Below are 27,843 nucleotides of genomic sequence, written 5' to 3' on the forward strand. Positions count from 1 at the left end.
GAGGGTATGGGGATAAAGGAAAGGTGGGAGATATGCAGCGGATGGAGGGTATGGGGATAAAGGAAAGGAGGGAGATATACAGCGGATGGAGGGTATGGGGATAAAGGAAAGGAGGGAGATATACAGCGGATGGAGGGTATGGGGATAAAGAAAGGAGGGAGATATATAGTGGAGGGAGGGTATGGGGATAAAGGAAAGGAGGGAGATATACAGTGGAGGGAGGGTATGGGGATAAAGGAAAGGAGGGAGATATACAGCGGAGGGAGGGTATGGGGATAAAGGAAAGGAGGGAGATATACAGCGGAGGGAGGGTATGGGGATAAAGGAAAGGAGGGAGATATACAGCGGAGGGAGGATATGGGGATTAAAGGAAAGGGTAGTGATATACAGCGGAGGGAGGGTATAGGGATAAAGGAAAGGAGAGAGATATACAGCGGAGGGAGGATATGGGGATAAAGGAAAAGAGGGATATAAAGGACAGGAGTGAGATATATAGCGGAGGGAGGGTATGGGGATAAAGTAAAGGAGGGAGATATACAGCGGAGGGAGGATATAGAGATTAAAGGAAAGGAGTGAGATATACAGCGGAGGGAGGATATAGGGATAAAGGAAATGAGTGAGATATACAGTGGAGGGAGGATATAGAGATTAAAGGAAAGGTGGGAGATATGCAGCGGAGGGAGGGTATGGGGATAAAGGAAAGGAGGAAGATATACAGCGGAGGGAGGGTATGGGGATAAAGGGAAGGAGGGAGATATACAGTTGATGGAGGGTATTGGGAGAAAGGGCAGGAGGGAGATGTGGTGCGGAAGGAATTAAGGAAAATGGTAGGAGTGAAATATACATTGGAAGGGATGGGGTAAGCGGTAGGATGGATATATATAGCGTGGGGGATTGCGATAAGGGGTAGGAGGGAGATATACGGCCGAGGGGCTTGGGAAAAATGTGGATAATTGTTCATTTTATTAGTTTCTTCAGAAGTGTAAGCTTTTGATCTGGAAAATTCAATAACAGGTAGAATTTGGAAATTACTCAATTATGATGATATGAGCTACATATGTCAGGTAATGGAGCTACATATGTTAGGTGATTGAGCTACAAATGAGTCGAAGCGATTTTTCAGTCCCTTCAATTGTCTCAGAATTAATTTTGTCAAAACATCAGCACGTCTTCTGACGAAATCGGTCAAACACAGGGTAGAAAGTCACGTGTGTTCAACACATGGCTAATAATGGCGTATTGGTCCAAGTACACACAACACATGGGCTCTGCCGATTAATTAACTGTTTAATTATCCAACTACAGGTTGGCTTCTTAATTAGTGTCACCATCCTGTTGGAGTGATTTGCCTGTAGGTTAAAAAATGAAGCGCGTTTACACAAAACATGAAAACATTTAGCTTGGTTGCATGTATCATCAGGAACAATAACAACGAAACGGTCAAACCAGTACAAACTTTTTGACGAGATCTAATTCCCACAATTCCGAGAGAAGGTAATTTTGAGCTTGTTAACTAAAGGACTGTGATCGGGCACTTTGTAAGATTTATTGTTTGGACAATGAAGTGCTGAAAGTGTTTTTCATTGGTAGAGTCTATAGCTGTGCGTGATTTGTTAAGGCTAGTACATGTACAATGTTTTCTGTAACAGGTAAAAACTTTCTAGTGCTGCATTTCTGATCCATTTATTTATTTATAATAAAGCCATATTAATATGAACTGTAGCTTAATACATCGTATCGAAAACAATTTTTTATTTCGAGTTATGTCATTCAGTGAGTTTCAACTGTACATACATCTTGATTAATGTTAATATATATCTACAACAGTCTTCCACATCAGCGATACAAGAAATATTACGGATATGTATCGTATATGTAAAGTACCAAATAAGTTATATTGTGATAGAGTGACGATTTCTCAGCTAAGAGAGAAGTTTTACTGAGATAGAGTGACGATTTCTCAGCTAAGAGAGAAGTTTTATTGTGATAGAGTGACGATTTCTCAGCTAAGAGAGGTTTTACTGAGATAGAGTGACGATTTCTCAGCTAAGAGAGAAGTTTTATTGTGATATAGTGACGATTTCTCAGCTAAGAGAGAAGTTTTATTGTGATAGAGTGACGATTTCTCAGCTAAGAGAGAAGTTATATTGTGATAGAGTGACGCTCAGCTAAGAGAGAAGTTTTACTGAGATAGAGTGACGATTTCTCAGCTAAGAGAGAAGTTTTACTGTGATAGAGTGACGATTTCTCAGCTAAGAGAGAAGTTTTATTGTGATAGAGTGACGATTTCTCAGCTAAGAGAGAAGTTATGTTGTGATAGAGTGACGATTTCTCAGCTAAGAGAGAAGTTTTGTTGTGATAGAGTGACGATTTCTCAGCTAAGAGAGAAGTTTTACTGAGATAGAGTGACGATTTCTCAGCTAAGAGAGAAGTTTTACTGAGATAGAGTGACGATTTCTCAGCTAAGAGAGAAGTTTTATTGTGATAGAGTGACGATTTCTCAGCTAAGAGAGAAGTTTTATTGTGATAGAGTGACGATTTCTCAGCTAAGAGAGAAGTTTTATTGTGATAGAGTGACGATTTCTCAGCTAAGAGAGAAGTTATATTGTGATAGAGTGACGATTTCTCAGCTAAGAGAGAAGTTATATTGTGATATAGTGACGATTTCTCAGCTAAGAGAGAAGTTTTACTGAGATAGAGTGACGATTTCTCAGCTAAGAGAGAAGTTATATTGTGATAGAGTGACGATTTCTCAGCTAAGAGAGAAGTTTTATTGTGATAGAGTGACGATTTCTCAGCTAAGAGAGAAGTTTTATTGTGATAGAGTGACGATTTCTCAGCTAAGAGAGAAGTTTTACTGAGATAGAGTGACGATTTCTCAGCTAAGAGAGAAGTTTTAGTGAGATATTGTGACGATTTCTCAGCTAAGAGAGAAGTTTTACTGAGATAGAGTGACGATTTCTCAGCTAAGAGAGAAGTTATATTGTGATATAGTGACGATTTCTGGAGCTAAGAGAGAAGTTTTATTGAGATAAAGTGACGATTTCTCAGCTAAGAGAGAAGTTTTATTGTGATAGAGTGACGATTTCTCAGCTAAGAGAGAAGTTATATTGTGATATAGTGACGATTTCTCAGCTAAGAGAGAAGTTTTATTGTGATAGAGTGACGATTTCTCAGCTAAGAGAGAAGTTTTATGAGATAAGTGACGATTTCTCAGCTAAGAGAGAAGTTTTATTGAGATAGAGTGACGATTTCTCAGCTAAGAGAGAAGAGAGAAGATTTTCAGCTAAGAGAGAATATTGTGATAGAGTGACGATTTCTCAGCTAAGAGAGAAGTTTTACTGAGATAGAGTGACGATTTCTCAGCTAAGAGAGAAGTTATATTGTGATAGAGTGACGATTTCTCAGCTAAGAGAGAAGTTTTACTGAGATAGAGTGACGATTTCTCAGCTAAGAGAGAAGTTATATTGTGATAGATTTCTCAGCTAAGAGAGAAGTTATATTGTGATAGAGTGACGATTTCTCAGCTAAGAGAGAAGTTTTATTGAGATATAGTGACGATTTCTCAGCTAAGAGAGAAGTTTTAGTGAGATATTGTGACGATTTCTCAGCTAAGAGAGAAGTTTTACTGAGATAGAGTGACGATTTCTCAGCTAAGAGAGAAGTTTTAGTGAGATATTGTGACGATTTCTCAGCTAAGAGAGAAGAGAGAAGATTTCTTTTAGAGAGATACGATTTCTCAGCTAAGTGACGATTTCTCAGCTAAGAGAGAAGTTTATAGTGAGGTAAGTGACGATTTCTCAGCTAAGAGAGAAGTTTTATAGTGATGATACGATTTCTCAGCTAAGAGAGAAGTTTTATAGTGATGTGACGATTTCTCAGCTAAGAGAGAAGCTTTATAGTGAGGTAATGACGATTTCTCAGCTAAGAGAGAAGTTTTATAGTGATGTAATGACGATTTCTCAGCTAAGAGAGAAGTTTTATAGTGAGGTAATGACGATTTCTCAGCTAAGAGAGAAGTTTTATTGTGATAGAGTGACGATTTCTCAGCTAAGAGAGAAGTTTTATAGTGATGTAATGACGATTTCTCAGCTAAGAGAGAAGTTTTATAGTGATGTAATGACGATTTCTCAGCTAAGAGAGAAGCTTTATAGTGAGGTAATGACGATTTCTCAGCTAAGAGAGAAGCTTTATAGTGAGGTAATGACGATTTCTCAGCTAAGAGAGAAGTTTTATAGTGATGTAATGACGATTTCTCAGCTAAGAGAGAAGCTTTATAGTGAGGTAATGACGATTTCTCAGCTAAGAGAGAAGTTTTATAGTGATGTAATGACGATTTCTCAGCTAAGAGAGAAGCTTTATAGTGAGGTAATGACGATTTCTCAGCTAAGAGAGAAGTTTTATAGTGATGTAATGACGATTTCTCAGCTAAGAGAGAAGCTTTATAGTGAGGTAATGACGATTTCCCAGCTAAGAGAGAAGTTATATTGTGATAGAGTGACGATTTCTCAGCTAAGAGATAATTTTTATTGTGATAGAGTGACGATTTCTCAGCTAAGAGAGAAGCTTTATAGTGAGGTAATGACGATTTCTCAGCTAAGAGAGAAGCTTTATAGTGATGTAATGACGATTTCTCAGCTAAGAGAGAAGTTTTATTGAGATAAAGTGACAATTTCTCAGCTAAGAGAGAAGTTTTAGTGAGATATTGTGACGATTTCTCAGCTAAGAGAGAAGTTTTATTGAGATAAAGTGACAATTTCTCAGCTAAGAGAGAAGTTATATTGTGATATAGTGACAATTTCTCTGTGGTCTTCTAAGACACCAGAATAAAAATAGAAGCGTGTCCAATAAAACCCAAGTACAATCTGCGGTGTGTGTTAGTGTGACCAGAGATAGGGCCAGCACCACACCTGTATTTCACACTCGTCTATCGCATGCGAACATGAAGTCCGTCTTTACTTTCTTCCTTCTCCTTACGGTTAGCTATGGTAAGGCACGTTTCCACTTTCATTTGAAAAAAAAATGTGTTTTGAAGGTAGATATCGAGAACTACTCCTTCTGAACCAAAATATTCATTAGAGTTAAAACTTACCTTTGTGCGAACAGAGACACATATATGTGTGTTATATATGTCTCTGGTGCGAATGAGCAGCTATTAAATCGCCGTATGGAATGTTTACTAAAAGGGACAGATTTTTAAGCGATAATTTTGTTACTTAGCACACCTATTTCTACATGCCTCCTCCACACAAGAACTTGTGTTCGTTAACCGTGAAAACTGTGAAATCCTCGTTTATCTCAGGTGGTCTCTGAAGAACCACCAATGCTAGGGTTCAGTAAGTGTAACGGCACCGGCTGTATACCGCGCATGCCCAGCCCAAACTGCGGTCTAGAAACGTTCATTGACCGAATACTCTAAACAGGCTTCGAATAATTTTAAACAACAAAACAGATACAGGCACATTCTTTAAATTCCAAACTCGAAATCGATGGAACGAGGGAAAACAGCCTTATTCTGGAAAATCATTTTTCAATATATCCGATTGGTATATTGTGTCCCTAGAATACTCCTGATGAGCTTGGCATACTTTGTCCTCTTCCCCAGCTCACGTGTAGGTCCAGCAAGGCTTATAAAGAACTGGTTTTCAGCAAATACTACAGGTCAACGCGGAGAAAAGTAGAAATTTTGCAACCAACTGTGTTAAAGTGTCAATTAGCCTTTTCATAAACACCCGAATAGTAGAGAATGGCGTGTATATTTAATCAAATAAATTTCCAGCAATTCAACCGCCAGTGGGAACACTAGGTTTTTATTACGCACAACAAGATTATTTTTTAAGTCGATGTTGTTCAGCTAAATAATCCTTTTATTGACTCATGACATCTTACTTTAATTGTTTTTTTTATAATTAATTTCCCATGCAAAAGCTTCATCAGAAAACGAAAAATGCTAATGATGCGGTTGGTACTCTGAATGGGTGGGTAACGGTGTCCAGGGTAGCTAATCAGGAACTCAGATAACCCATGTTTATGTTAATGATATGCAAATGAGCATTAATTTGGATTATAGCTTTGTAAAATTATGGTTCTTTCGATAAATATGAAAAAAATGTCATTTTAAACAGGAAAATCGTCTCCAAGAATGTACCCTGTGACCTGTCCTGATTTTAAGATAGAACTTCAACATTTAGTAAAAATAATATAGGCAAAGATTGTCTTCGGAATGCATCATATAACATTAAATACACACACATGTATATATCATCTTTATGCCTTTAAACATTACAGGATTCATTTTGGATAGTGTTACTAACAAGAAGGTCTGTTATGGAGAGCTTGGGTGCTTTAGCACTGATGCTCCATTTAATGGCCTCGAGCGACCTATCACCGTGGTACCTGCGTCACCAGCTGACATCCAGACTAAGTTCCTTCTGTACACGAGGTGAGCTGTATGCTTGTTTTAGGTCACTCTACACTGTAGGGTTCCTATATATATATATAGTGGAGTCCATCCTGTATACAAGGTGGTTTGTGGCCTTGGATTGGGTCGGTATATATAGTGGAGTCCATCCTGTATACAAGGTGGTTTGTGGCCTTGGATTGGGTCGGTATATATAGTGGAGTCCATCCTGTATACAAGGTGGTTTGTGGCCTTGGATTGGGTCGGTATATATAGTGGAGTCCATCCTGTATACAAGGTGGTTTGTGGCCTTGGATTGGGTCGGTATATATAGTGGAGTCCATCCTGTATACAAGGTGGTTTGTAGCCTTGGGTCGGTATATATAGTGGAGTCCATCCTGTATACAAGGTGGTTTGTGGCCTTGGATTGGGTCGGTATATATAATGGAGTCCATCCAGTATACAAGGTGGTTTGTGGCCTTGGATTGGGTCGGTATATATAATGGAGTCCATCCTGTATACAAGGTGGTTTGTGGCCTTGGATTGGGTCGGTATATATAGTGGAGTCCATCCTGTATACAAGGTGGTTTGTGGCCTTGGGTCGGTATATATAGTGGAGTTCATCCTGTATACAAGGTGGTTTGTAGCCTTGGGTCGGTATATATAGTGGAGTCCATCCTGTATACAAGGTGGTTTGTGGCCTTGGATTGGGTATCATATAAAGCCGATCTCTGTGATTGCTATTTTAATTAAGTAATACTTATTTTCGATTATCACAACACTTGTTTAATTTTAGGGTTATAGAAACTGTGTGTTATTTTTGTTAGCGATTTTTATAACATTGACAAGTTGACATTAATAAGTTAATATTAATTGTTATTTATGCGCTGTTTTTTTTCACTTCGAGTATGATGAATTTGTCAGGTAAGGCAAGTATACGACTATTTTTACAGAGACAATCCGACGTCAGCCAACGAACAGGTGTTGTCTTATTCCGACCCGTCCTCCATTCTGTCCTCCTACTATTCAAGAGATAAGCCTACCAAGTTCATTATCCATGGCTTTACACACCACGGTCACCGTCAATGGATCCTAAACATGAAACAAGCTCTCCTGCAGAAGGTTGGTATTGACCTTTGTCAGCTCACTCAGCGTTCAAATGTATGCGATGATAGCTAAATCACGAACATTTTCGGTTATAAGTGATCACCTGTCTACCTGGGTGAAATAGTTGACCTTACCTCACCCCCGCCCACACCTGTCAACGCCCACCGCCATTCTTCAATGGACTGCAGTTACGGCATAAGTTTTGAAGTTGAAATGTCATTTCTAGAGATTATTTTTCCTTCTTATGTGTATCTGGCATATAATTTGAGTGTCCATCCTAACCAGCGAAAACGGTTGTTGAAATTCTGTCCTGAAGTCGTGTCCCTGTTGTCGTTATAACGTGACTTGGTTTCGTGCTGCCATGTCCTGGGCATACCATTTCATTGTGATACCACTATAAAAGCATCCCTGTAGTCAGTATAATGTGACCGGGTGTCGTGCTGTAATGTCTAGGTTATGACATTTCAGTGTGACGGCGCTTTAAAAGTGCCTATGTAGTCAGTATGACGTAACCGGGTATCGTGCTGCCTTATCAAGGTTATGACATTTCAATGTGATGGCACAATGAAAGTGTTCTTCTAAAATATGATCGGCTGTCATACTGTCGTTTCGAGATTATGACATTTCAGAGTGATGACACTTTAAAAACGCCCTTGTTGTCAGTATAACGTAACCGGGTAGGATGTCGTTCCACAATATCAATGTTATAGCATTTCAGTTGATGTCACGGTGAAAGTATCTGTCAGAAGGCTGTCATCCCCGGCCACGTCTTCGTATGACTCTGTTTCTTGAGTAGAAATCCATACAAACACACACACAGATACATAAACTAGCCTACAGATATTTCCCTTTAAACTCACGGCTCCTTATCAATTAAAAAATTTGCAAATCATACAAAACAGAAACCAAACCATATTCGCAAACGTATCGGTTGTTTTCAGGAAAAGGACACCAGAAATGGTGAAACTTTTCATGAAATCACAGAAATACTGAATCAATGAAACTTGTTTTATCGTAACCTCCTGTATATCTAATCTGTTTGCGTATTCCTTCTGATTTCAAACATTATTTCTGTGATAGAAAGTCTGGCAGATATTCATATAAGATTTATATCATCACAGGCAATACAAGTCACGGTTATAATTATTCTCTGTAAAAATACAACGGGCATAATCGTTTGTGAAGCAGAATACAAATGAGATGAATTATGAAGCAATTAGCGTTTTTCAATGAAACAATCTTATACTCGTTTGGGGAATGGTATCTCTCTTGTGTTAACCTTTATATTTTGCCGAGTGTTCATGATAATAAACTGAAAGTCATACAGACTGCACAATGTTATTTTGCTGTTGGCATGACATGGTGTGTCATCTGTTGTATATTCAAATATAGATCTCTGTTCTAAAACAGGGGCCTCATGCAAAGTCCCTTTACGTAAACCCACAGGGACTTCCTGACAAGTTCCCGTGCGTAAACCTACAGTGGCCTCCGTGCCAATTCCTTGCTCCTAAACCCACATGTAGTTCCTGACAAGTTCCAGTGTATAATACCACAAGGCTTCCGTGCTAATTCTTTGTACCTAACTCCACATGGACTTCCTGACAAGTTCCTGTGTATAATACCACAAGGACTCCGTGCCAATTCTTTGTACCTAACCCCACATGTAGTTCCTGATAAGGACTCCGTGCCAGTTCTTTGTACCTAACCCCACATGCACTTCCTGAAAAGTTCCCGTGCGTAAACCTACACTGCCTCCGTGCCAATTCCTTGCTCCTAAACCCACAGGGACTTCCTGACAAGTCAGCTCACTGCTCACTGTTAGTCGGATAGTTTTGTCACTGAAATGTCTTAGATAGGAACAGGACAATTTGATCCATCAAAGGGCATATTTGTTTGGTCGGTTTTATCTTTGGCCGATCAAATTCGTTTTAAAAAATGCCTACAGCAATGACGGCTGATTTGTTTGAATGAAGTACTACACGAAATGATGTTTGATTTCATTGTTTTTTATGTAAAATTACAATTCCAATCATCCAGGAAACGTGCATGTGTGGATGGATTTGTTTCGGACGAAAATGATTGTTATATATAGTTGTTACAGACGAATATGATTGTAATAGATTTGTTACGGACGAACATGATTGATATATATATAGTTGTTACGGACGAACATGATTGATATATATAGTTGTTACAGACTAACATGATTGTTATATATAGTTGTTACAGACTAACATGATTGATATATATAGTTGTTACGGACGAACATGATTGATATATATAGTTGTTACAGATGAACATGATTGTTATATATAGTTGTTACAGATGAACATGATTGTTATATATAGTTGTTACAGACTAACATGATTGTTATATATAGTTGTTACAGATGAACATGATTGTTATATAGATTTGTTACAGATGAACATGATTGTTATATATAGTTGTTACAGACTAACATGATTGTTATATATAGTTGTTACAGACTAACATGATTGTTATATATAGTTGTTACGGACGAACATGATTGATATATATAGTTGTTACAGATGAACATGATTGTTATATATATAGTTTTTACAGACTAACATGATTGTTATATATAGTTGTTACGGACGAACATGATTGATATATATAGTTGTTACAAACGAACATGATTGTTATATATAGTTGTTACAGACGAACTCGATTGTTATATATAGTTGTTACAGACGAACACGATTGTAATAGATTTGTTACGGACGAACATGATTGATATATATATATAGTTGTTACGGACGAACATGATTGATATATATAGTTGTTACAGATGAACATGATTGTTATATATAGTTGTTACAGACGAACATGATTGATATATATAGTTGTTACAGATGAACATGATTGTTATATAGATTTGTTACAGACTAACATGATTGTTATATATAGTTGTTACAGACTAACATGATTGTTATATATAGTTGTTACAGATGAACATGATTGTTATATATAGTTGTTACGGACGAACATGATTGTTATATATAGTTGTTACAGACTAACATGATTGTTATATATAGTTGTTACAGATGAACATGATTGTTATATAGATTTGTTACAGACTAACATGATTGTTATATATAGTTGTTACAGATGAACATGATTGTTATATAGATTTGTTACAGATGAACATGATTGTTATATATAGTTGTTACAGACTAACATGATTGTTATATATAGTTGTTACGGACGAACATGATTGATATATATAGTTGTTACAGACTAACATGATTGTTATATATAGTTGTTACAGACTAACATGATTGATATATATAGTTGTTACGGACGAACATGATTGATATATATAGTTGTTACAGATGAACATGATTGTTATATATAGTTGTTACAGATGAACATGATTGTTATATATAGTTGTTACAGACTAACATGATTGTTATATATAGTTGTTACAGACTAACATGATTGTTATATATAGTTGTTACGGACGAACATGATTGATATATATAGTTGTTACAGATGAACATGATTGTTATATATAGTTGTTACAGACTAACATGATTGATATATATAGTTGTTACAGACTAACATGATTGTTATATATAGTTGTTACAGACTAACATGATTGTTATATATAGTTGTTACAGACTAACATGATTGATATATATAGTTGTTACAGACTAACATGATTGTTATATATAGTTGTTACAGATGAACATGATTGTTATATATAGTTGTTACAGACGAATATGATTGTAATAGATTTGTTACAAACGAACATGATTGTTATATATAGTTGTTACAGACGAACTCGATTGTTATATATAGTTGTTACAGATGAACATGATTGTTATATAGATTTGTTACAGATGAACATGATTGTTATATATAGTTGTTACAGACTAACATGATTGTTATATATAGTTGTTACAGACTAACATGATTGTTATATATAGTTGTTACGGACGAACATGATTGATATATATAGTTGTTACAGATGAACATGATTGATATATATAGTTGTTACAGACTAACATGATTGATATATATAGTTGTTACAGACTAAAATGATTGTAATAGATTTGTTACAGACGAACAAATTGTTATATATAGTTGTTACAGACGAATATAATTGTTATAGATTTGTTACAGACGAACATTATTGTAGATTTGTTACGGACGAACATTATTGTAGATTTGTTACGGACGAACATTATTGTAGATTTGTTACAGACGAACATTATTGTTTTAGACAACTAAATTTATTGACAAACATTTTTTTTGCTACAGACGGACATGAACGTGATCGTCGTAGACTGGGGTCAGGGAGCAGGTATTCCGTACGCCCAGGCCACGGCTAACACTCGAGTAGTAGGCGCACAGACCGGCCAGCTTATACTCACGCTCATCAATGTCACTAACACCCAAGCTGCAAACGTCCATGTCATCGGCCATAGCCTTGGAGCCCATATCGCAGGATACGCTGGTGACAGGGTACCACATCTCGGACGGATTACAGGTAATAAGACGCTTTGGTAAAAAAAAAACGTGAACGTAAGTTAAACATAACAAGGTGCGCGTGAGAAACATGTGGGCAGGCATGAAATACTATCACGAGTGTTTCGAAACATTTTTTCAAGTTGGTAATGCCAGTTGAATAGAAGTACTTAAAACACAGTCAGTTGTAGATATTTTATCAGCTGAACTATACTCCTATGAACACTAATGTATAAGATAGTGTGACAAAATGGTAAAAGAATACAAAAAGGTACACAGGATGGTAATAATGCATTGAAGGCTATTCGGCTACGCATTGTAAGAGAGTCTGGGCACGTTTTCTTGTGTTACCAGACAAGGCGCCGTGATTGGGGCATGCGTCACAGTATAACTAGACAATGCGCTGTGATTGGAGACATTCGTCACAGTATAACTAGACAAGGCGTCGTGATTGGAGATACTCGTCACAGTATAACTAGACAATGCACTGTGATTAGAGACATGCGTCGCAGTATAACTAGACAATGCTCCGTGATTGCAGACATTCGTCACAATATAACTAGACAACTCGCCGTGATCGGAGACATTCGTCACAATATAACTAGACAAGGCGCCGTGATTGGGGCATGCGTCACAGTATAACTAGACAAGGCGCCGTGATCAGAGACATTCGTCACAGTATAACTAGACAAGGCGCTGTGATTGGAGACATTCGTCACAGTATAACTAGACAAGGCGTCGTGATTGGAGATACTCGTCACAGTATAACTAGACAATGCACTGTGATTAGAGACATGCGTCGCAGTATAACTAGACAATGCTCCGTGATTGCAGACATTCGTCACAATATAACTAGACAACTCGCCGTGATCGGAGACATTCGTCACAATATAACTAGACAAGGCGCCGTGATTGGGGCATGCGTCACAGTATAACTAGACAAGGCGCCGTGATCAGAGACATTCGTCACAGTATAACTAGACAAGGCGCTGTGATTGGAGACATTCGTCACAGTATAACTAGACAAGGCGTCGTGATTGGAGATACTCGTCACAGTATAACTAGACAATGCACTGTGATTAGAGACATGCGTCGCAGTATAACTAGACAATGCTCCGTGATTGCAGACATTCGTCACAATATAACTAGACAACTCGCCGTGATCGGAGACATTCGTCACAATATAACTAGACAAGGCGCCGTGATTGGGGCATGCGTCACAGTATAACTAGACAAGGCGCCGTGATCAGAGACATTCGTCACAGTATAACTAGACAAGGCGTTGTGATTGGAGACATTCGTCACAGTATAACTAGACAAGGCGCCGTGATTGGAGACATTCGTCACAGTATAACTAGACAAGGCGCTGTGATTGGAGACATTCGTCACAGTATAACTAGACAAGGCGCTGTGATTGGAGACATTCGTCACAGTATAACTAGACAAGGCGCCGTGATTGGGGCATGTGTCGCAGCATAACTAGACAATGCGCCGTGATCGGAGACATTCGTCACAATATAACTAGACAATGCGCGTGATCGGAGACATTCGTCACAATATAACTAGACAAGGCGTCGTGATCAGAGACACTCGTTGTTAACGTAACCGATTGTTGTTGCCTCCAACTACCAAACAAACCAAACAAATGAATAACAGCTGAATACAACTATATACATGTATTTTCTTACATAAAGTTTAAACAAACCTAAAGGTACCATCATATACCACACTCTCACACTCTCAAGCATAGCGGCATATAATGTTTTACACAATACTTATGTATATACACTATGTAACACTCTTCCCTAACCAACAAATCAGAGATCACAGGATGTAGCTTTCAATTACCGGTCACAAAGCTGGATATCACAAAGAAAATCAGAGAACCTGCGCCTCATCAAACAATAATTCTCAATGTCAAAATGCTTCTGTTGACAAGATAACTGATTTGCTCTCTAATGATATCGAGATGTCGTAGCAGCAACTGGTGACAACGCCATAATGGTATGAGTACTTTCAGCTTCCATACATTATGTCGTACAACCCTACAATGGGTTTGTTGCACACAGGTTTCCATAACCTCCGTAAACTCGTGAATACATGGATGAAGTTTCCGCTGAGCCTATGACTTATTATGATATGATTATCTCACGTATAATAATCAAAATATTATAACATGCTAATCTGTCTACTTATTGTCTTACGCAACATACACACACATACGACTCTACTCGTGTAAACACACGCGAACATCATCACTAAACCTAACATACACATTAAATACATATTTAAAAATTTAAGCCTAATTGAAGAACATAATCACTTACTATAGCCATAGATGTTCAACAAAGTCGCAAATAACTCACACATACCAGATACAATACTAGTACTCGGTCATATCCGTGCATTAGAATGAGTACGTAATGCGCCATGATCATGGATTCTCGTCTGATGACTATATAATGCGTCGTGATCATGAATTATTGTCTTATCATAACTGTATAATGCGCCATGATCACGGATTCTCGTCGTAGATTAACTATATAATGCGCCATGTTCACGGATTCTCGTCGTAGAATAACTGTATAATGCGCCATGATCACGGATTCTCGTCGTAGATTAACTATGTAATGCGCCATGATCACGGATTCTCGTCGTAGATTAACTATGTAATGCGCCATGATCACGGATTCTCGTCTTATAACTGTATAATGCGCCATGATCACGGATTCTCGTCGTAGAATAACTATATAATGCGCCATGATCACGGATTCTCGTCGTAGATTAACTATGTAATGCGCCATGATCACGGATTCTCGTCGTAGAATAACTGTATAATGCGCCATGATCACGGATTCTCGTCGTAGATTAACTATGTAATGCGCCATGATCACGGATTCTCGTCTTATAACTGTATAATGCGCCATGATCACGGATTCTCGTCGTAGAATAACTATATAATGCGCCATGATCACGGATTCTCGTCGTAGATTAACTATGTAATGCGCCATGATCACGGATTTTCGTCGTAGAATAACTATATAATGCGCCATGATCACGGATTCTCGTCTTATAACTGTATAATGCGCCATGATCACGGATTCTCGTCGTAGAATAACTGTATAATGCGTCGTGATCACGGATTCTCGTCGTAGAATAACTATATAATGCGCCATGATCACGGATTCTCGTCGTAGAATAACTATGTTATGCGCCATGATCACGGATTCTCGTCGTAGATTAACTATGTAATGCGCCATGATCACGGATTCTCGTCTTATAACTGTATAATGCGCCATGATCACGGATTCTCGTCGTAGAATAACTATATAATGCGCCATGATCACGGATTCTCGTCGTAGATTAACTATGTAATGCGCCATGATCACGGATTCTCGTCGTAGAATAACTGTATAATGCGCCATGATCACGGATTCTCGTCGTAGATTAACTATGTAATGCGCCATGATCACGGATTCTCGTCTTATAACTGTATAATGCGCCATGATCACGGATTCTCGTCGTAGAATAACTATATAATGCGCCATGATCACGGATTCTCGTCGTAGATTAACTATGTAATGCGCCATGATCACGGATTTTCGTCGTAGAATAACTATATAATGCGCCATGATCACGGATTCTCGTCTTATAACTGTATAATGCGCCATGATCACGGATTCTCGTCGTAGAATAACTGTATAATGCGTCGTGATCACGGATTCTCGTCGTAGAATAACTATATAATGCGCCATGATCACGGATTCTCGTCGTAGAATAACTATATAATGCGCCATGATCACGGATTCTCGTCGTAGAATAACTATATAATGTGTCGTGATCATGGATTCTCGTCGTAGAATTACTGTATAATGCGTCGTGATCACGGATTCTCGTCGTAGAATAACTGTATAATGTGTCGTGATCACGGATTCTCGTCGTAGAATAACTGTATAATGTGTCGTGATCACGGATTCTCGTCGTAGAATAACTGTATAATGCGTCGTGATCACGGATTCTCGTCGTAGATTAACTATGCAATGCGCCATGATCACGGATTCTCGTCGTAGAATAACTATATAATGTGTCGTGATCACGGATTCTCGTCGTAGAATAACTGTATAATGCGTCGTGATCACGGATTCTCGTCGTAGATTAACTATGCAATGCGCCATGATCACGGATTCTCGTCGTAGAATAACTGTATAATGGGTCGTGATCACGGATTCTCGTAGTAGAATAACTATATAATGCGCCATGATCACGGATTCTCGTCGTAGATTAACTATGTAATGTGCCATGATCACGGATTCTCGTCGTAGAATAACTATATAATGCGCCATGATCACGGATTCTCATCTTATAACTGTATAATGCGCCATGATCACGGATTCTCGTCGTAGAATAACTATATAATGCGCCATGATCACGGATTCTCGTCGTAGAATAACTATGTTATGCGCCATGATCACGGATTCTCGTCGTAGATTAACTATATAATGCGTCGTGATCACGGATTCTCGTCGTAGAATAACTGTATAATGCGCCATGATCACGGATTCTCGTTGTAGAATAACTATATAATACGTCGTGATCACGGATTCTCGTCGTAGATTAACTGTATAATGTGTCGTGATCACGGATTCTCGTCGTAGAATAACTGTATAATGCGTCGTGATCAGGGATTCTCGTCGTAGATTAACTATGCAATGCGCCATGATCACGGATTCTCGTCGTAGAATAACTATATAATGTGTCGTGATCACGGATTCTCGTCGTAGAATAACTGTATAATGCGTCGTGATCACGGATTCTCGTCGTAGATTAACTATGTAATGCGCCATGATCACGGATTCTCGTCGTAGAATAACTATATAATGCGCCATGATCACGGATTCTCGTCTTATAACTGTATAATGTGTCGTGATCACGGATTCTCGTCGTAGAATAACTGTATAATGCGTCGTGATCAGGGATTCTCGTCGTAGATTAACTATGCAATGCGCCATGATCACGGATTCTCGTCGTAGAATAACTATATAATGTGTCGTGATCACGGATTCTCGTCGTAGAATAACTGTATAATGCGTCGTGATCACGGATTCTCGTCGTAGAATAACTATATAATGCGCCATGATCACGGATTCTCGTCGTAGATTAACTATGTAATGCGCCATGATCACGGATTCTCGTCTTATAACTGTATAATGCGCCATGATCACGGATTCTCGTCGTAGAATAACTATATAATGCGCCATGATCACGGATTCTCGTCGTAGATTAACTATATAATGCGTCGTGATCACGGATTCTCGTCGTAGAATAACTGTATAATGCGCCATGATCACGGATTCTCGTTGTAGAATAACTATATAATGTGTCGTGATCACGGATTCTCGTCGTAGAATTACTGTATAATGCGTCGTGATCACGGATTCTCGTCGTAGATTAACTGTATAATGTGTCGTGATCACGGATTCTCGTCGTAGAATAACTGTATAATGTGTCGTGATCACGGATTCTCGTCGTAGATTAACTATGCAATGCGCCATGATCACGGATTCTCGTCGTAGAATAACTGTATAATGGGTCGTGATCACGGATTCTCGTCGTAGAATAACTGTATAATGCGTCGTGATCACGGATTCTCGTCGTAGATTAACTATGCAATGCGCCATGATCACGGATTCTCGTCGTAGAATAACTGTATAATGTGTCGTGATCACGGATTCTCGTCGTAGATTAACTATGCAATGCGCCATGATCACGGATTCTCGTCGTAGAATAACTGTATAATGGGTCGTGATCACGGATTCTCGTCGTAGAATTACTGTATAATGCGTCGTGATCACGGATTCTCGTCGTAGATTAACTATGCAATGCGCCATGATCACGGATTCTCGTCGTAGAATAACTGTATAATGTGTCGTGATCACGGATTCTCGTCGTAGAATAACTGTATAATGCGTCGTGATCACGGATTCTCGACGTAGAATAGCTATATAATGCGTCGTGATCGCAGACACTTGTCATAGGACATACGTTCGTGGTTTCTTATATTCAGCGTTTAGTCAATAAACACGTCCAGCTTCATATCGCACAAAGAAATTTCTCAGTAAGATCGCTATGATGGCAGTAAAATTTTTAAAAATAATTTTTATCTACCTGCATCTTTTGAAACCCTATGTTACGAGTTAATGCGTCAGAGTATTGTGTTATAATGCAAGATAATATACATGAAAACGCAATTTAAATGAAATTTTTTCGAAATTGTCTCTACTCAGCACGCCCACTTGTTCGCGCTAATGCCGAGCCCTTAGAGCAATTGCATGTGTTTACGATACACGTGGCGTTGCCAAGGTGTCAGGGACAGACAAAGATGGCTGTAAACATAATACAGTTTTAATGAATAAGTAATTATAATTACTGTCCCCGTTGGAATGAGCAACATCGGTGAGAAGTGCAAATTAGAAGTGAGGATATATTTCCTTTCGATGGTAAACACGTCACCACGAACATATCCTTGTACAAAACTTTGCCATGTCGACAAGCAGTCTGCCATTTAAATGCCATAACATTTTGAAGTAAACAATTAGTGTTCTGTGGGGAAGACTTGCGGCTAAGATATTGATTGGTGGAGAGTTAGACGGTAGAACGGAAAATTATTAGTACATGTATATGGTTAATGATATAGGTATCACGCGGATATCGTGTTTACTAGTGTAGGTGTGGTTTAAACTTGCTGCTGTGTATAAATGATATGTTACAACTATGTTCACATTCCCAATAGGTCGGGTTGATAATTTGCTAAACGCATTTCTCTTCGAGAAAAAATCACACTTAAGTTAAAGGCTGAAGTAGACTTGTATATTTGTGTTCAGTCAACTTCCTCCGTTCAGTAAAGCCTCTACATTCGGTAAGCCATCACTGCTCAGTGAGCCCTTGTTGCTCTCAGTAAGCTCTCCTGATAAGTTAAAGCTTATCAGTAAGCCGGGACCATCATGTCATACAACTATGTGTAGTTGTGTCTACTTCTCTACCTCGCTCTGAAATAGAATTTCTCTCTAATATTACGTTTTCAATGTTAGTTCAACTAAATATTCAAATGAGTAGACATGCGCAACTTGTGGTACTAGATGCACCAATCCCAATCGTTGTATCAAACTTGTGACTGTGACAATAACATGTGTTTTAATGACGTTTTTAGGTCTTGACCCCGCCGACCCCTACTTTCAAGGTGGCGACCCCGTCATTCGATTGGATGCCACGGACGCTGACTTCGTTGACGTCATACATACTGACGCCTCTAGTATTCTGGAATTGGGAATGGGAGCCATTCAACAGATGGGTCACGTGGACTTCTATCCAAATGGCGGGAAAGATCAGCCCGGATGTGACGCGGGTTTGCTGGGAAAGGTATCTCACACCGTCTGGAATGCTGTTACACAGCTTGACTACTATGGTAAATATACCGGTGCAACATTATCCGATTTTAGTTTAATGGAAAACACGAAACAACTGTACTGGCATTTATATATACTGAACGGTAAGTTAAGGACAGCGTATTTGAATCATCCAAATAATAGATAGGCAAGTTTCAATTTATATTTATTTACAAACAAATTTGTCCTGAGACAGCGGAGCATATCACAGTTAAGCTTGAGAGAACAAGAGGGCTGATTGATTGAGATATATCAATTGTAGTTTTCAGAATGATTCTCAGATGTCTCGCTGAGATGACAGTATCTTCGGGTCATTATGGAAATACAGACTTTTTAGTTTTTTTCTTGTTTCGGAACTCATTGTGTATCCAATGAGTTTCCAGTTGAACTACCAAAGCCATTATTCCCCCCGTTTACTGAAAACTTCAGGGAGTATGGATATGCTTGTGACATTCATTCATTTGTCGTTTCAGCTGGAGAGGCGACCGTCGCGTGCAGCCACGAGCGGTCGTATGAACTGTTCACAGAGTCAATATCTAGCACATGTCCTTTCAGGGCCTATCCTTGCACGAGCGATACCGAGTTTAACCAAGGCCATTGTCTCAGATGTAACGGTGACGAATGTTCTAACATGGGTTACGATTCGATCAACTTCGCCGCACGAGGATCTCTGTACCTTAAAACACAACCCACCGCTCCCTTCTGTAGTAAATATTTTTGCTTCATATGTCCTTTTACATTGATTGTCCTTAAGTAGGAATAGAAAGAATGAAACAGGATGAGAAAGGCACAAATGATAGTAGAAAGATGAAGCAATATAGCAATGTATTGCGGTTCGTAGCTCCTCCCAGATACCTTCTGAGCAAGTTCAACTTACTTTTTAATTTTCGAAAGAAACCTGATAAATGTAGGTTGCATGATTCAGCTGTCGGGTAATTGTATGCAACAATGTTCGAAGGGGAATCCAAATGCTTCACAATGTGATTTCAATGACCGATTTCTTTTATGAAGCCTGCTCTCTTCTATGATTTAAAAATGAGCGCATGTCTGATATATATCGTCTTCGTGACAACAAGGGTATATATCTATATATTTATCCTGCAACTGACACTACCATTGTCGGAATACACCTGCCGCATATATTTTTGCTGTAGTCGGCAGTGACGGAAAACAGCTGTATCTTAGCACGCGCGGTAATTCGACAGAATTATTTCTGAATTTACTTTAAAATCACGTTAATGATATTTAAAAAATGTTGTAATCAGTTATTTTACATGTTGTAATGAACATGTTAATCTATATAAAAAAAATCATAAATACGCTGTTATATCCGATGAAATTTGGAACTATATTTTCGAGCGGAGCACTTATTTAGGCATACGTCATCAGGCAAAATTCAGCGTAACGTCAATGACAGGAAAACAAACTTTGAGCAACAAATCTGCCGATGTTTTGGTGGTCTGATTTTCAATCAATGTTGCAGGGTAAATAGAATACATGGTCAGTGTCTTAAAATATAAACTGCGAAGAAAATTTCGTAAGCTTTTTTTTCGTACGTAAACATCCTTTATTTTCTACTATTTCATTAACTCCGATACAGAATGGATACAAACAGGCCACATTTTACTTGCTTTCTTTCTTTTAATGATTGTCATAACGTTTGAATCGTTTTTTTTTGCACGTTTCTTTGTGGAAAAACTGTTTTTTTCTATATTACAACTCATTGTCTTGCCTCCTACGTGTTCCTATCTATAACGTTCGACTTTCTGATTGAGGATCGATACTTTGTTTCGTGACTGCATGATTTTAATCACTTGGTGATACTGCTGTATTTTTCAGCAGGTATGATAACGATATGTTTGATAGGTAATGAGTTTGAAGATGCTTGAAATCCAAACACCTGGTCACAGTCTTTAAAAATATAGATTTAGATAGTTATTTGGCCTGCCTATATTGACAACCTTTCCTTGTGTATTCCTGGCCGACCTGCCTATATTGACAATCTTTCCATCTGTTTACCTGGCCGACCTGGCTATATTGACAACCTTTCCTAGTATATTCCTGGCCGACCTGCCTATATTAACAACCTTTCCTTGTGTATTCCTGGCCGACCTGCCTATATTGACAATCTTTCCATCTGTTTACCTGGCCGACCTGGCTATATTCACAACCTTGCCTTGTGTATTCCTGGCCGACCTGCCTATATTGACAATCTTTCCATCTGTTTACCTGGCCGACCTGGCTATATTGACAACCTTTCCTTGTATATTCCTGGCCGACCTGGCTATATTGACAACCTTTCCTTGTGTATTCCTGGCTGCCATCGCTATATTGACAATCTTTCCATCTGTTTACCTGGCCGACCTGGCTATATTCACAACCTTACCTTGTGTATTCCTGGCCGACCTGCCTATATTGACAATCTTTCCTTCTGTATTCCTGGCTGACCTGGCTATATTGACAACCTTTCCTTGTGTATTCCTGGCTGACCTGGCTATATTGACAACCTTTCCTTGTGTATTCCTGGCCGACCTGCCTATATTGACAACCTTTCCTTGTGTATTCCTGGCCGACCTGGCTATATTGACAACCTTTCCTTGTGTATTCCTGGCTGACCTCGCTATATTGACAATCTTTCCATCTGTTTACCTGGCCGACCTCGCTTTATTGACAACCTTTCCTTGTGTATTCCTGGCCGACCTGGCTATATTGACAACCTTTCCTTGTGTATTCCTGGCCGACCTGGCTATATTGACAACCTTTCCTTGTGTATTCCTGGCTGACCTCGCTATATTGACAACCTTTCCTTGTGTATTCCTGGCCGACCTGCCTATATTGACAACCTTTCCCTTGTGTATTCCTGGCCGACCTGCCTATATTGACAACCTTTCCCTGTGTATTCCTGGCCGACCTGGCTATATTGACAACCTTTATATTCTTGACTAACCTGGCTATATTGACTACCTCTCTTTCCAGATTACCACTACCAGATCAACGTGACAGGGAAAAATAACATGGATGGGATATTGACTGTTGTTCTCCAAGGTCAAAAGGGCAACTCAAGCCCAGTCAAACTGATGAGGTACGTTTATTGATATCACGGTCAAACTGACGAGGTACGCGTGTTGATATAACTACAAATATTTGCACAAATTTATTATTCCGACGTTTCGTATTACCACAGTGACAACGAGGTCCACACTCAAGGTCACACAATCTCCAAATTCATCACAATCAAGGAAGATATTGGAGATATCCAGGCTGTAGCTATGCAGTATGACAAGACATCCAGCACACTTACGGGGTGGGCGTACCCCGAGGATTGGGTTCTGATGGGCGTGGCCCTCATGGATGGCTCCAACCAACAACTGTAAGTAGGCCCAGAAGACGTCACATTCTGAATGTCTCTTACAGGATTTTAGTTCATGAGAATTTGATGTTCAGAGTTATTAACAAGGTAAGTATAAATTTCCTACAAGTAACGAGTTTGAAGTCACGTGAAATCAGCATTATTAAAGATCCGTGTTGATGGTAAATCTTTTTAATAACCAATCATGATGATAAACTCCTCATCTCCGCAGCAATGATTGTCACCGTTGTGGGTTTTGATCGGCACTAAATACCACCATTATGTCTCATAAACATTGTCTAGCACGCTTCTAAATTAATCCAACATCTTGTGATCATGATAAATATCACAAAATATAGAAACACCTGCTTTGATATTAGTTAGACGGAGCATACGAGCAGACTTTATATCAACTCACCATAGGGCATATTTAGGAACGATTAAAAACTGAAGGAATATTCGTATTTCACTAACTACAAGAGATATTCGATTCTTCAACTTCATTAACTTCTTCAAGAACTAAAACCTGCCTTGAAAACTGTACAAAAGTCACAAGTGAATATCACCTTTCAAAACACATTAAGTGTTATATGCATTGGAGCCAAATAAGACATAAAGCCTGCACCACACAGTTGTTTCCTCAGTATATTAACCTACAGAATGATATGTGAAACTTCCACATAAATGTCCTTAATTTACCCACCTACAGAGTGGTAAGTAAATCTTCCTCAAATTTGTCCTTAGTTTAAGGTTATGGCCTCGGTTTTCTGAGATACTGATGGTATTCTGATATTCTGATGGTAGATTATCTGCAAAAAGGGACGAACAATCAATGTCAGATATTATGCATCACTTCTTAGTCAGTTTAGAAAAAAAAAAGATTAAACTCAGGCGCCGCAGAAAACTCAGTAAAGGTGTGTTGTTCCACCAGGACAATGCCCCTATTCACAAGTCTGTCATTGCCATGGCTGCCATTAACGATTGTGACTTTCAATTGATTGAGCATCCGCTTAATTCGCCTGATCTTGTGCCATCAGACTTTCGTCTATTTCCAAAATTGAAAAAAGGTCGTATCCGGTTCCCACTTTCGGTCAGCTGATGTAGTCATATATACAGTGGAGAACTCTCTGAAGGATCACAAAGTGTATAAATACTCAGGGGATTGTGGTGTAACATAATGCAATATGTCCACCTAAAGTCAACCCTTAAATATGAGACTCACAAACATTATCGATCAGCTGTCGTATATAGAATGCCTTTTTATCGACACCTTTTTTGTTCAGTAAGGTGAAGTAACGTGTTGTCATTGTGTTAATATACTATTGAATATTGTAAACTGTCAAGAACTAATCAATTCCTAATCTGGGCTCAATTTTTTTTTTACGTCAAAGAAATTATATTTAGAATTTGTTATTTCGTGGCAAGTGTCCTGTAAATCATATTCGACCCTGTTCATGATAAACCAACAACAAAAAAATAACGTTTTAACACAAGGAAATAACATAATTATACTAACAACATATCGATCGCAATGACATTTATCAGATTTTCCAAGAGTGAATGAGAACTGTTACTGGATTAGACGTAACGTAATTCACAGAAACAAAAGCAGTGTTGACGCAACAGGAGGTGAGAAGAAGCATTGCGACCAAACAAAAGCAAGGCGTTGGCTTGTATTCTAAAGTACATAATATGGATTCCTTATTTCTATGAAACCCAGATCTATACATCATAACTTTTTTTCTATGCATTAAATATGATATGCTTAAGAACCACAAACATCAACGACATGTTTATTCTTATACTGAGAATTTGGAGAGTCAGTGATGTAATGAATGACATTGCATTTGGGACAATGACTTCCGGTACAACTGATAGCAAGGACTGTGGCAACATGGTGTGAATTTGTGTCAAACACATAGACGCAAGATGTATTTTGAAGAACATCGTCTTTATTTTAATAGTAGACGGAAAGTCACACTAGCTTTGTCAAAATAGGCAAACGTTGCCTCATTTGTATGAACGCAGTTGTAATTTTCTGCGAAATCAATTTGACAGATGGTCTGATCTTCCGGCAGTTTTTGCTTTGGGTTGCGAATTTCTTCTGCTGAACTCTAATATTGTGGTTCATGAAGTCAACAAATTCCTTCCTCAGTATTTTAACAAATGCCTTTTTTCTGTTACCATGGTTTGCATGCGTTTGGATGTAAATCCTTTGTATACAACATCAACGGGTCTTCAGTCGCAGTACTGGATCTCCTATTCTGAGACTGCCTTAAGCTTTGTAAAAACTTCTTCGTTCGTTTGTTGTGTAACCAGAGTGTCGGGAATATCTATACTTGTTACACCAACAGCTTTCAGTGCTTGAAGTGATAAAGAACATCAAGAACATACCAACATGACAACGTTATCATAATTCAAACTCAAATTCCATAAAACTAGGGCAAAATATGAGCAAAAGAAAGATTAACACGGAGACTCATGAAAAAGTACAAGGAGAACAAGACCAAGTGTTCCGGAAGAGTAAGCGAAGATGATTGCATCATGTGTAGATGCAGCTATAAAATCCATTGCATTGTATGATATATAGAAACACCAGACGGTAACGTTATTCATCTTAGAGATTTTCTACATTAACATAATATGACAAACTTCGCTTTCACATCTTTTATAATAAATAGGAATATGGTGTCTTCTGTCATATTATGACCTTTATATCATTGTTTAAATAAGACATAACATTTGTCTTACTTTGTTTATAGTGAGCCCTACTCCAGTGAGTGGTGACGTAATTCACATTGATTTTTGTGATAAGCCGTCTCTGTACCACTCCCTTGAAATAACTGTAACACCAGCTAGGTATAACCTGTTTTTTTTTAACTGAACTAGCATTTATCTGCTGAAATAAAAGATTTCTAGAAACAGAGACTGTGTATTGCTCTACATATCGGACTTTCGCGAAAGAATCATACATTTTACACGTGTAATTTACATCACATTGGTATGAACTCCCATTCACATCAACAGAAGACAGTAAAGCGTCCATAATTTTAATTCCAGATGCACTGGACACCACATTTAGGTATTTGGACAATTTATCTGATTTTGAATGATCTAGTGACATTTCGGGAATTACGTCATTCACGTCGGAGATTCGAGGCCCGAGTCAAAAGTGATCTTCCTTCGTTAATTGTTGTACAATGTTCAAAATATCAATTAATTAACACCTTGCGTCATATCTATATTGATGATCCAAATGTTCCGGATTTGAAATACCTCTCGTAAATGTACCCGAGTTAGACATGTATTTATTAATGAAAGTATCTTGGTCAATTTTAAAGAATGTCATTTGAGCCTAATTTGACCACATTTGAATACTTGGTATCAAGCTATCCAGGTAGTTTTACTGTAGCTAATTTTTTTCTGTTGTAGGTCATCTTTCTGCGGCTACGGCAAATCCATTACTAACCACAAGGCTATAAGCATGGGACTCGTGGGCACCTGTTAAATCTTTACACTTTTAGTCCTCCAATAAAACACGTCTAAATTGAAGTCTTATTGTTTCTTTTAACAGGAAAAAATCAAATGAGTGTATAGATCTTGAATACGTTAATGTAATCAGTATCTAATTAGTTACTGTAACCAACATCTACTTAGTTACTGTAACCAATATCTAATTAGTTACTGTAACCAATATCTAATTAGTTACTGTAACCAATATATAATTAGTTACTGTAACCAGTATATAATTAGTTACTGTAACCAACATCTAATTAGTTACTGTAACCAATATCTAATTAGTTACTGTAACCAATATATAATCAGTTACTGTAACCAATATCTAATTAGTTACTGTAACCAATATATAATTAGTTACTGTAACCAACATCTAATCAGTTACTGTAACCAACATCTAATTAGTTACTGTAACCAATATATAATTAGTTACTGTAACCAACATCTAATCAGTTACTGTAACCAACATCTAATCAGTTACTGTAACCAACATCTAATCAGTTACTGTAACCAACATCTAATTAGTTACTGTAACCAATATATAATCAGTTACTGTAACCAACATCTAATTAGTTACTGTAACCAACATCTAATTAGTTACCGTAACCAATATCTAATTAGTTACTGTAACCAATATATAATTAGTTACTGTAACCAATATATAATTAGTTACTGTAACCAATATATAATTAGTTACTGTAACCAGTATATAATTAGTTACTCTAACCAATATATAATTAGTTACTGTAACCAATATCTAATTAGTTACTGTAACCAATATATAATCAGTTACTGTAACCAATATATAATTAGTTACTGTAACCAATATATAATTAGTTACTGTAACCAATATATAATTAGTTACTGTAACCAATATATAATTAGTTACTGTAACCAATATCTAATTAGTTACTGTAACCAATATATAATCAGTTACTGTAACCAATATATAATTAGTTACTGTAACCAATATATAATCAGTTACTGTAACCAATATATAATCAGTTACTGTAACCAATATATAATTAGTTACTGTAATTAGTTACTGTAACCAACATCTAATCAGTTACTGTAACCAACATCTAATCAGTTACTGTAACCAACATCTAATTAGTTACTGTAACCAATATATAATTAGTTACTGTAACCAACATCTAATCAGTTACTGTAACCAACATATAATTAGTTACTGTAACCAATATCTAATTAGTAACTGTAACCAACATCTAATCAGTTACTGTAACCAATATATAATTAGTTACTGTAACCAATATCTAATTAGTTACTGTAACCAATATCTAATTAGTAACTGTAACCAATATATAATTAGTTACTGTAACCAATATCTAATTAGTTACTGTAACCAACATCTAATTAGTTACTGTAACCAATATATAATTAGTTACTGTAACCAATATATAATCAGTTACTGTAACCAATATATAATTAGTTACTGTAACCAACATCTGATCAGTTACTGTAACCAACATCTAATTAGTTACTGTAACCAATATATAATTAGTTACTGTAACCAATAT

General features: G+C 37.8%; 1 protein-coding gene across 1 annotated transcript; it reads left to right on the plus strand.

The window, feature by feature from the left end:
• Positions 1–4,942: 4,942 nt before the first annotated feature.
• On the plus strand, positions 4,943–26,297 carry LOC132552139 (pancreatic lipase-related protein 2-like). Its single transcript, XM_060216279.1, has 9 exons — positions 4,943–4,988; positions 6,289–6,442; positions 7,354–7,522; positions 11,792–12,020; positions 19,206–19,460; positions 19,914–20,147; positions 22,417–22,522; positions 22,625–22,810; positions 26,222–26,297. The coding sequence occupies exons 1-9, from the start codon at positions 4,943–4,945 to the stop codon at positions 26,295–26,297; spliced, it is 1,455 nt and encodes a 484-aa protein (XP_060072262.1).
• The last annotated feature ends 1,546 nt before the right edge of the window (positions 26,298–27,843 follow it).

Source organism: Ylistrum balloti, unplaced genomic scaffold, assembly GCF_031769215.1.
Source record: "Ylistrum balloti isolate Yb309-2 unplaced genomic scaffold, AGI_CSIRO_Ybal_v1 Utg370240, whole genome shotgun sequence".
NCBI classification, from domain to species: domain Eukaryota; kingdom Metazoa; phylum Mollusca; class Bivalvia; order Pectinida; family Pectinidae; genus Ylistrum; species Ylistrum balloti.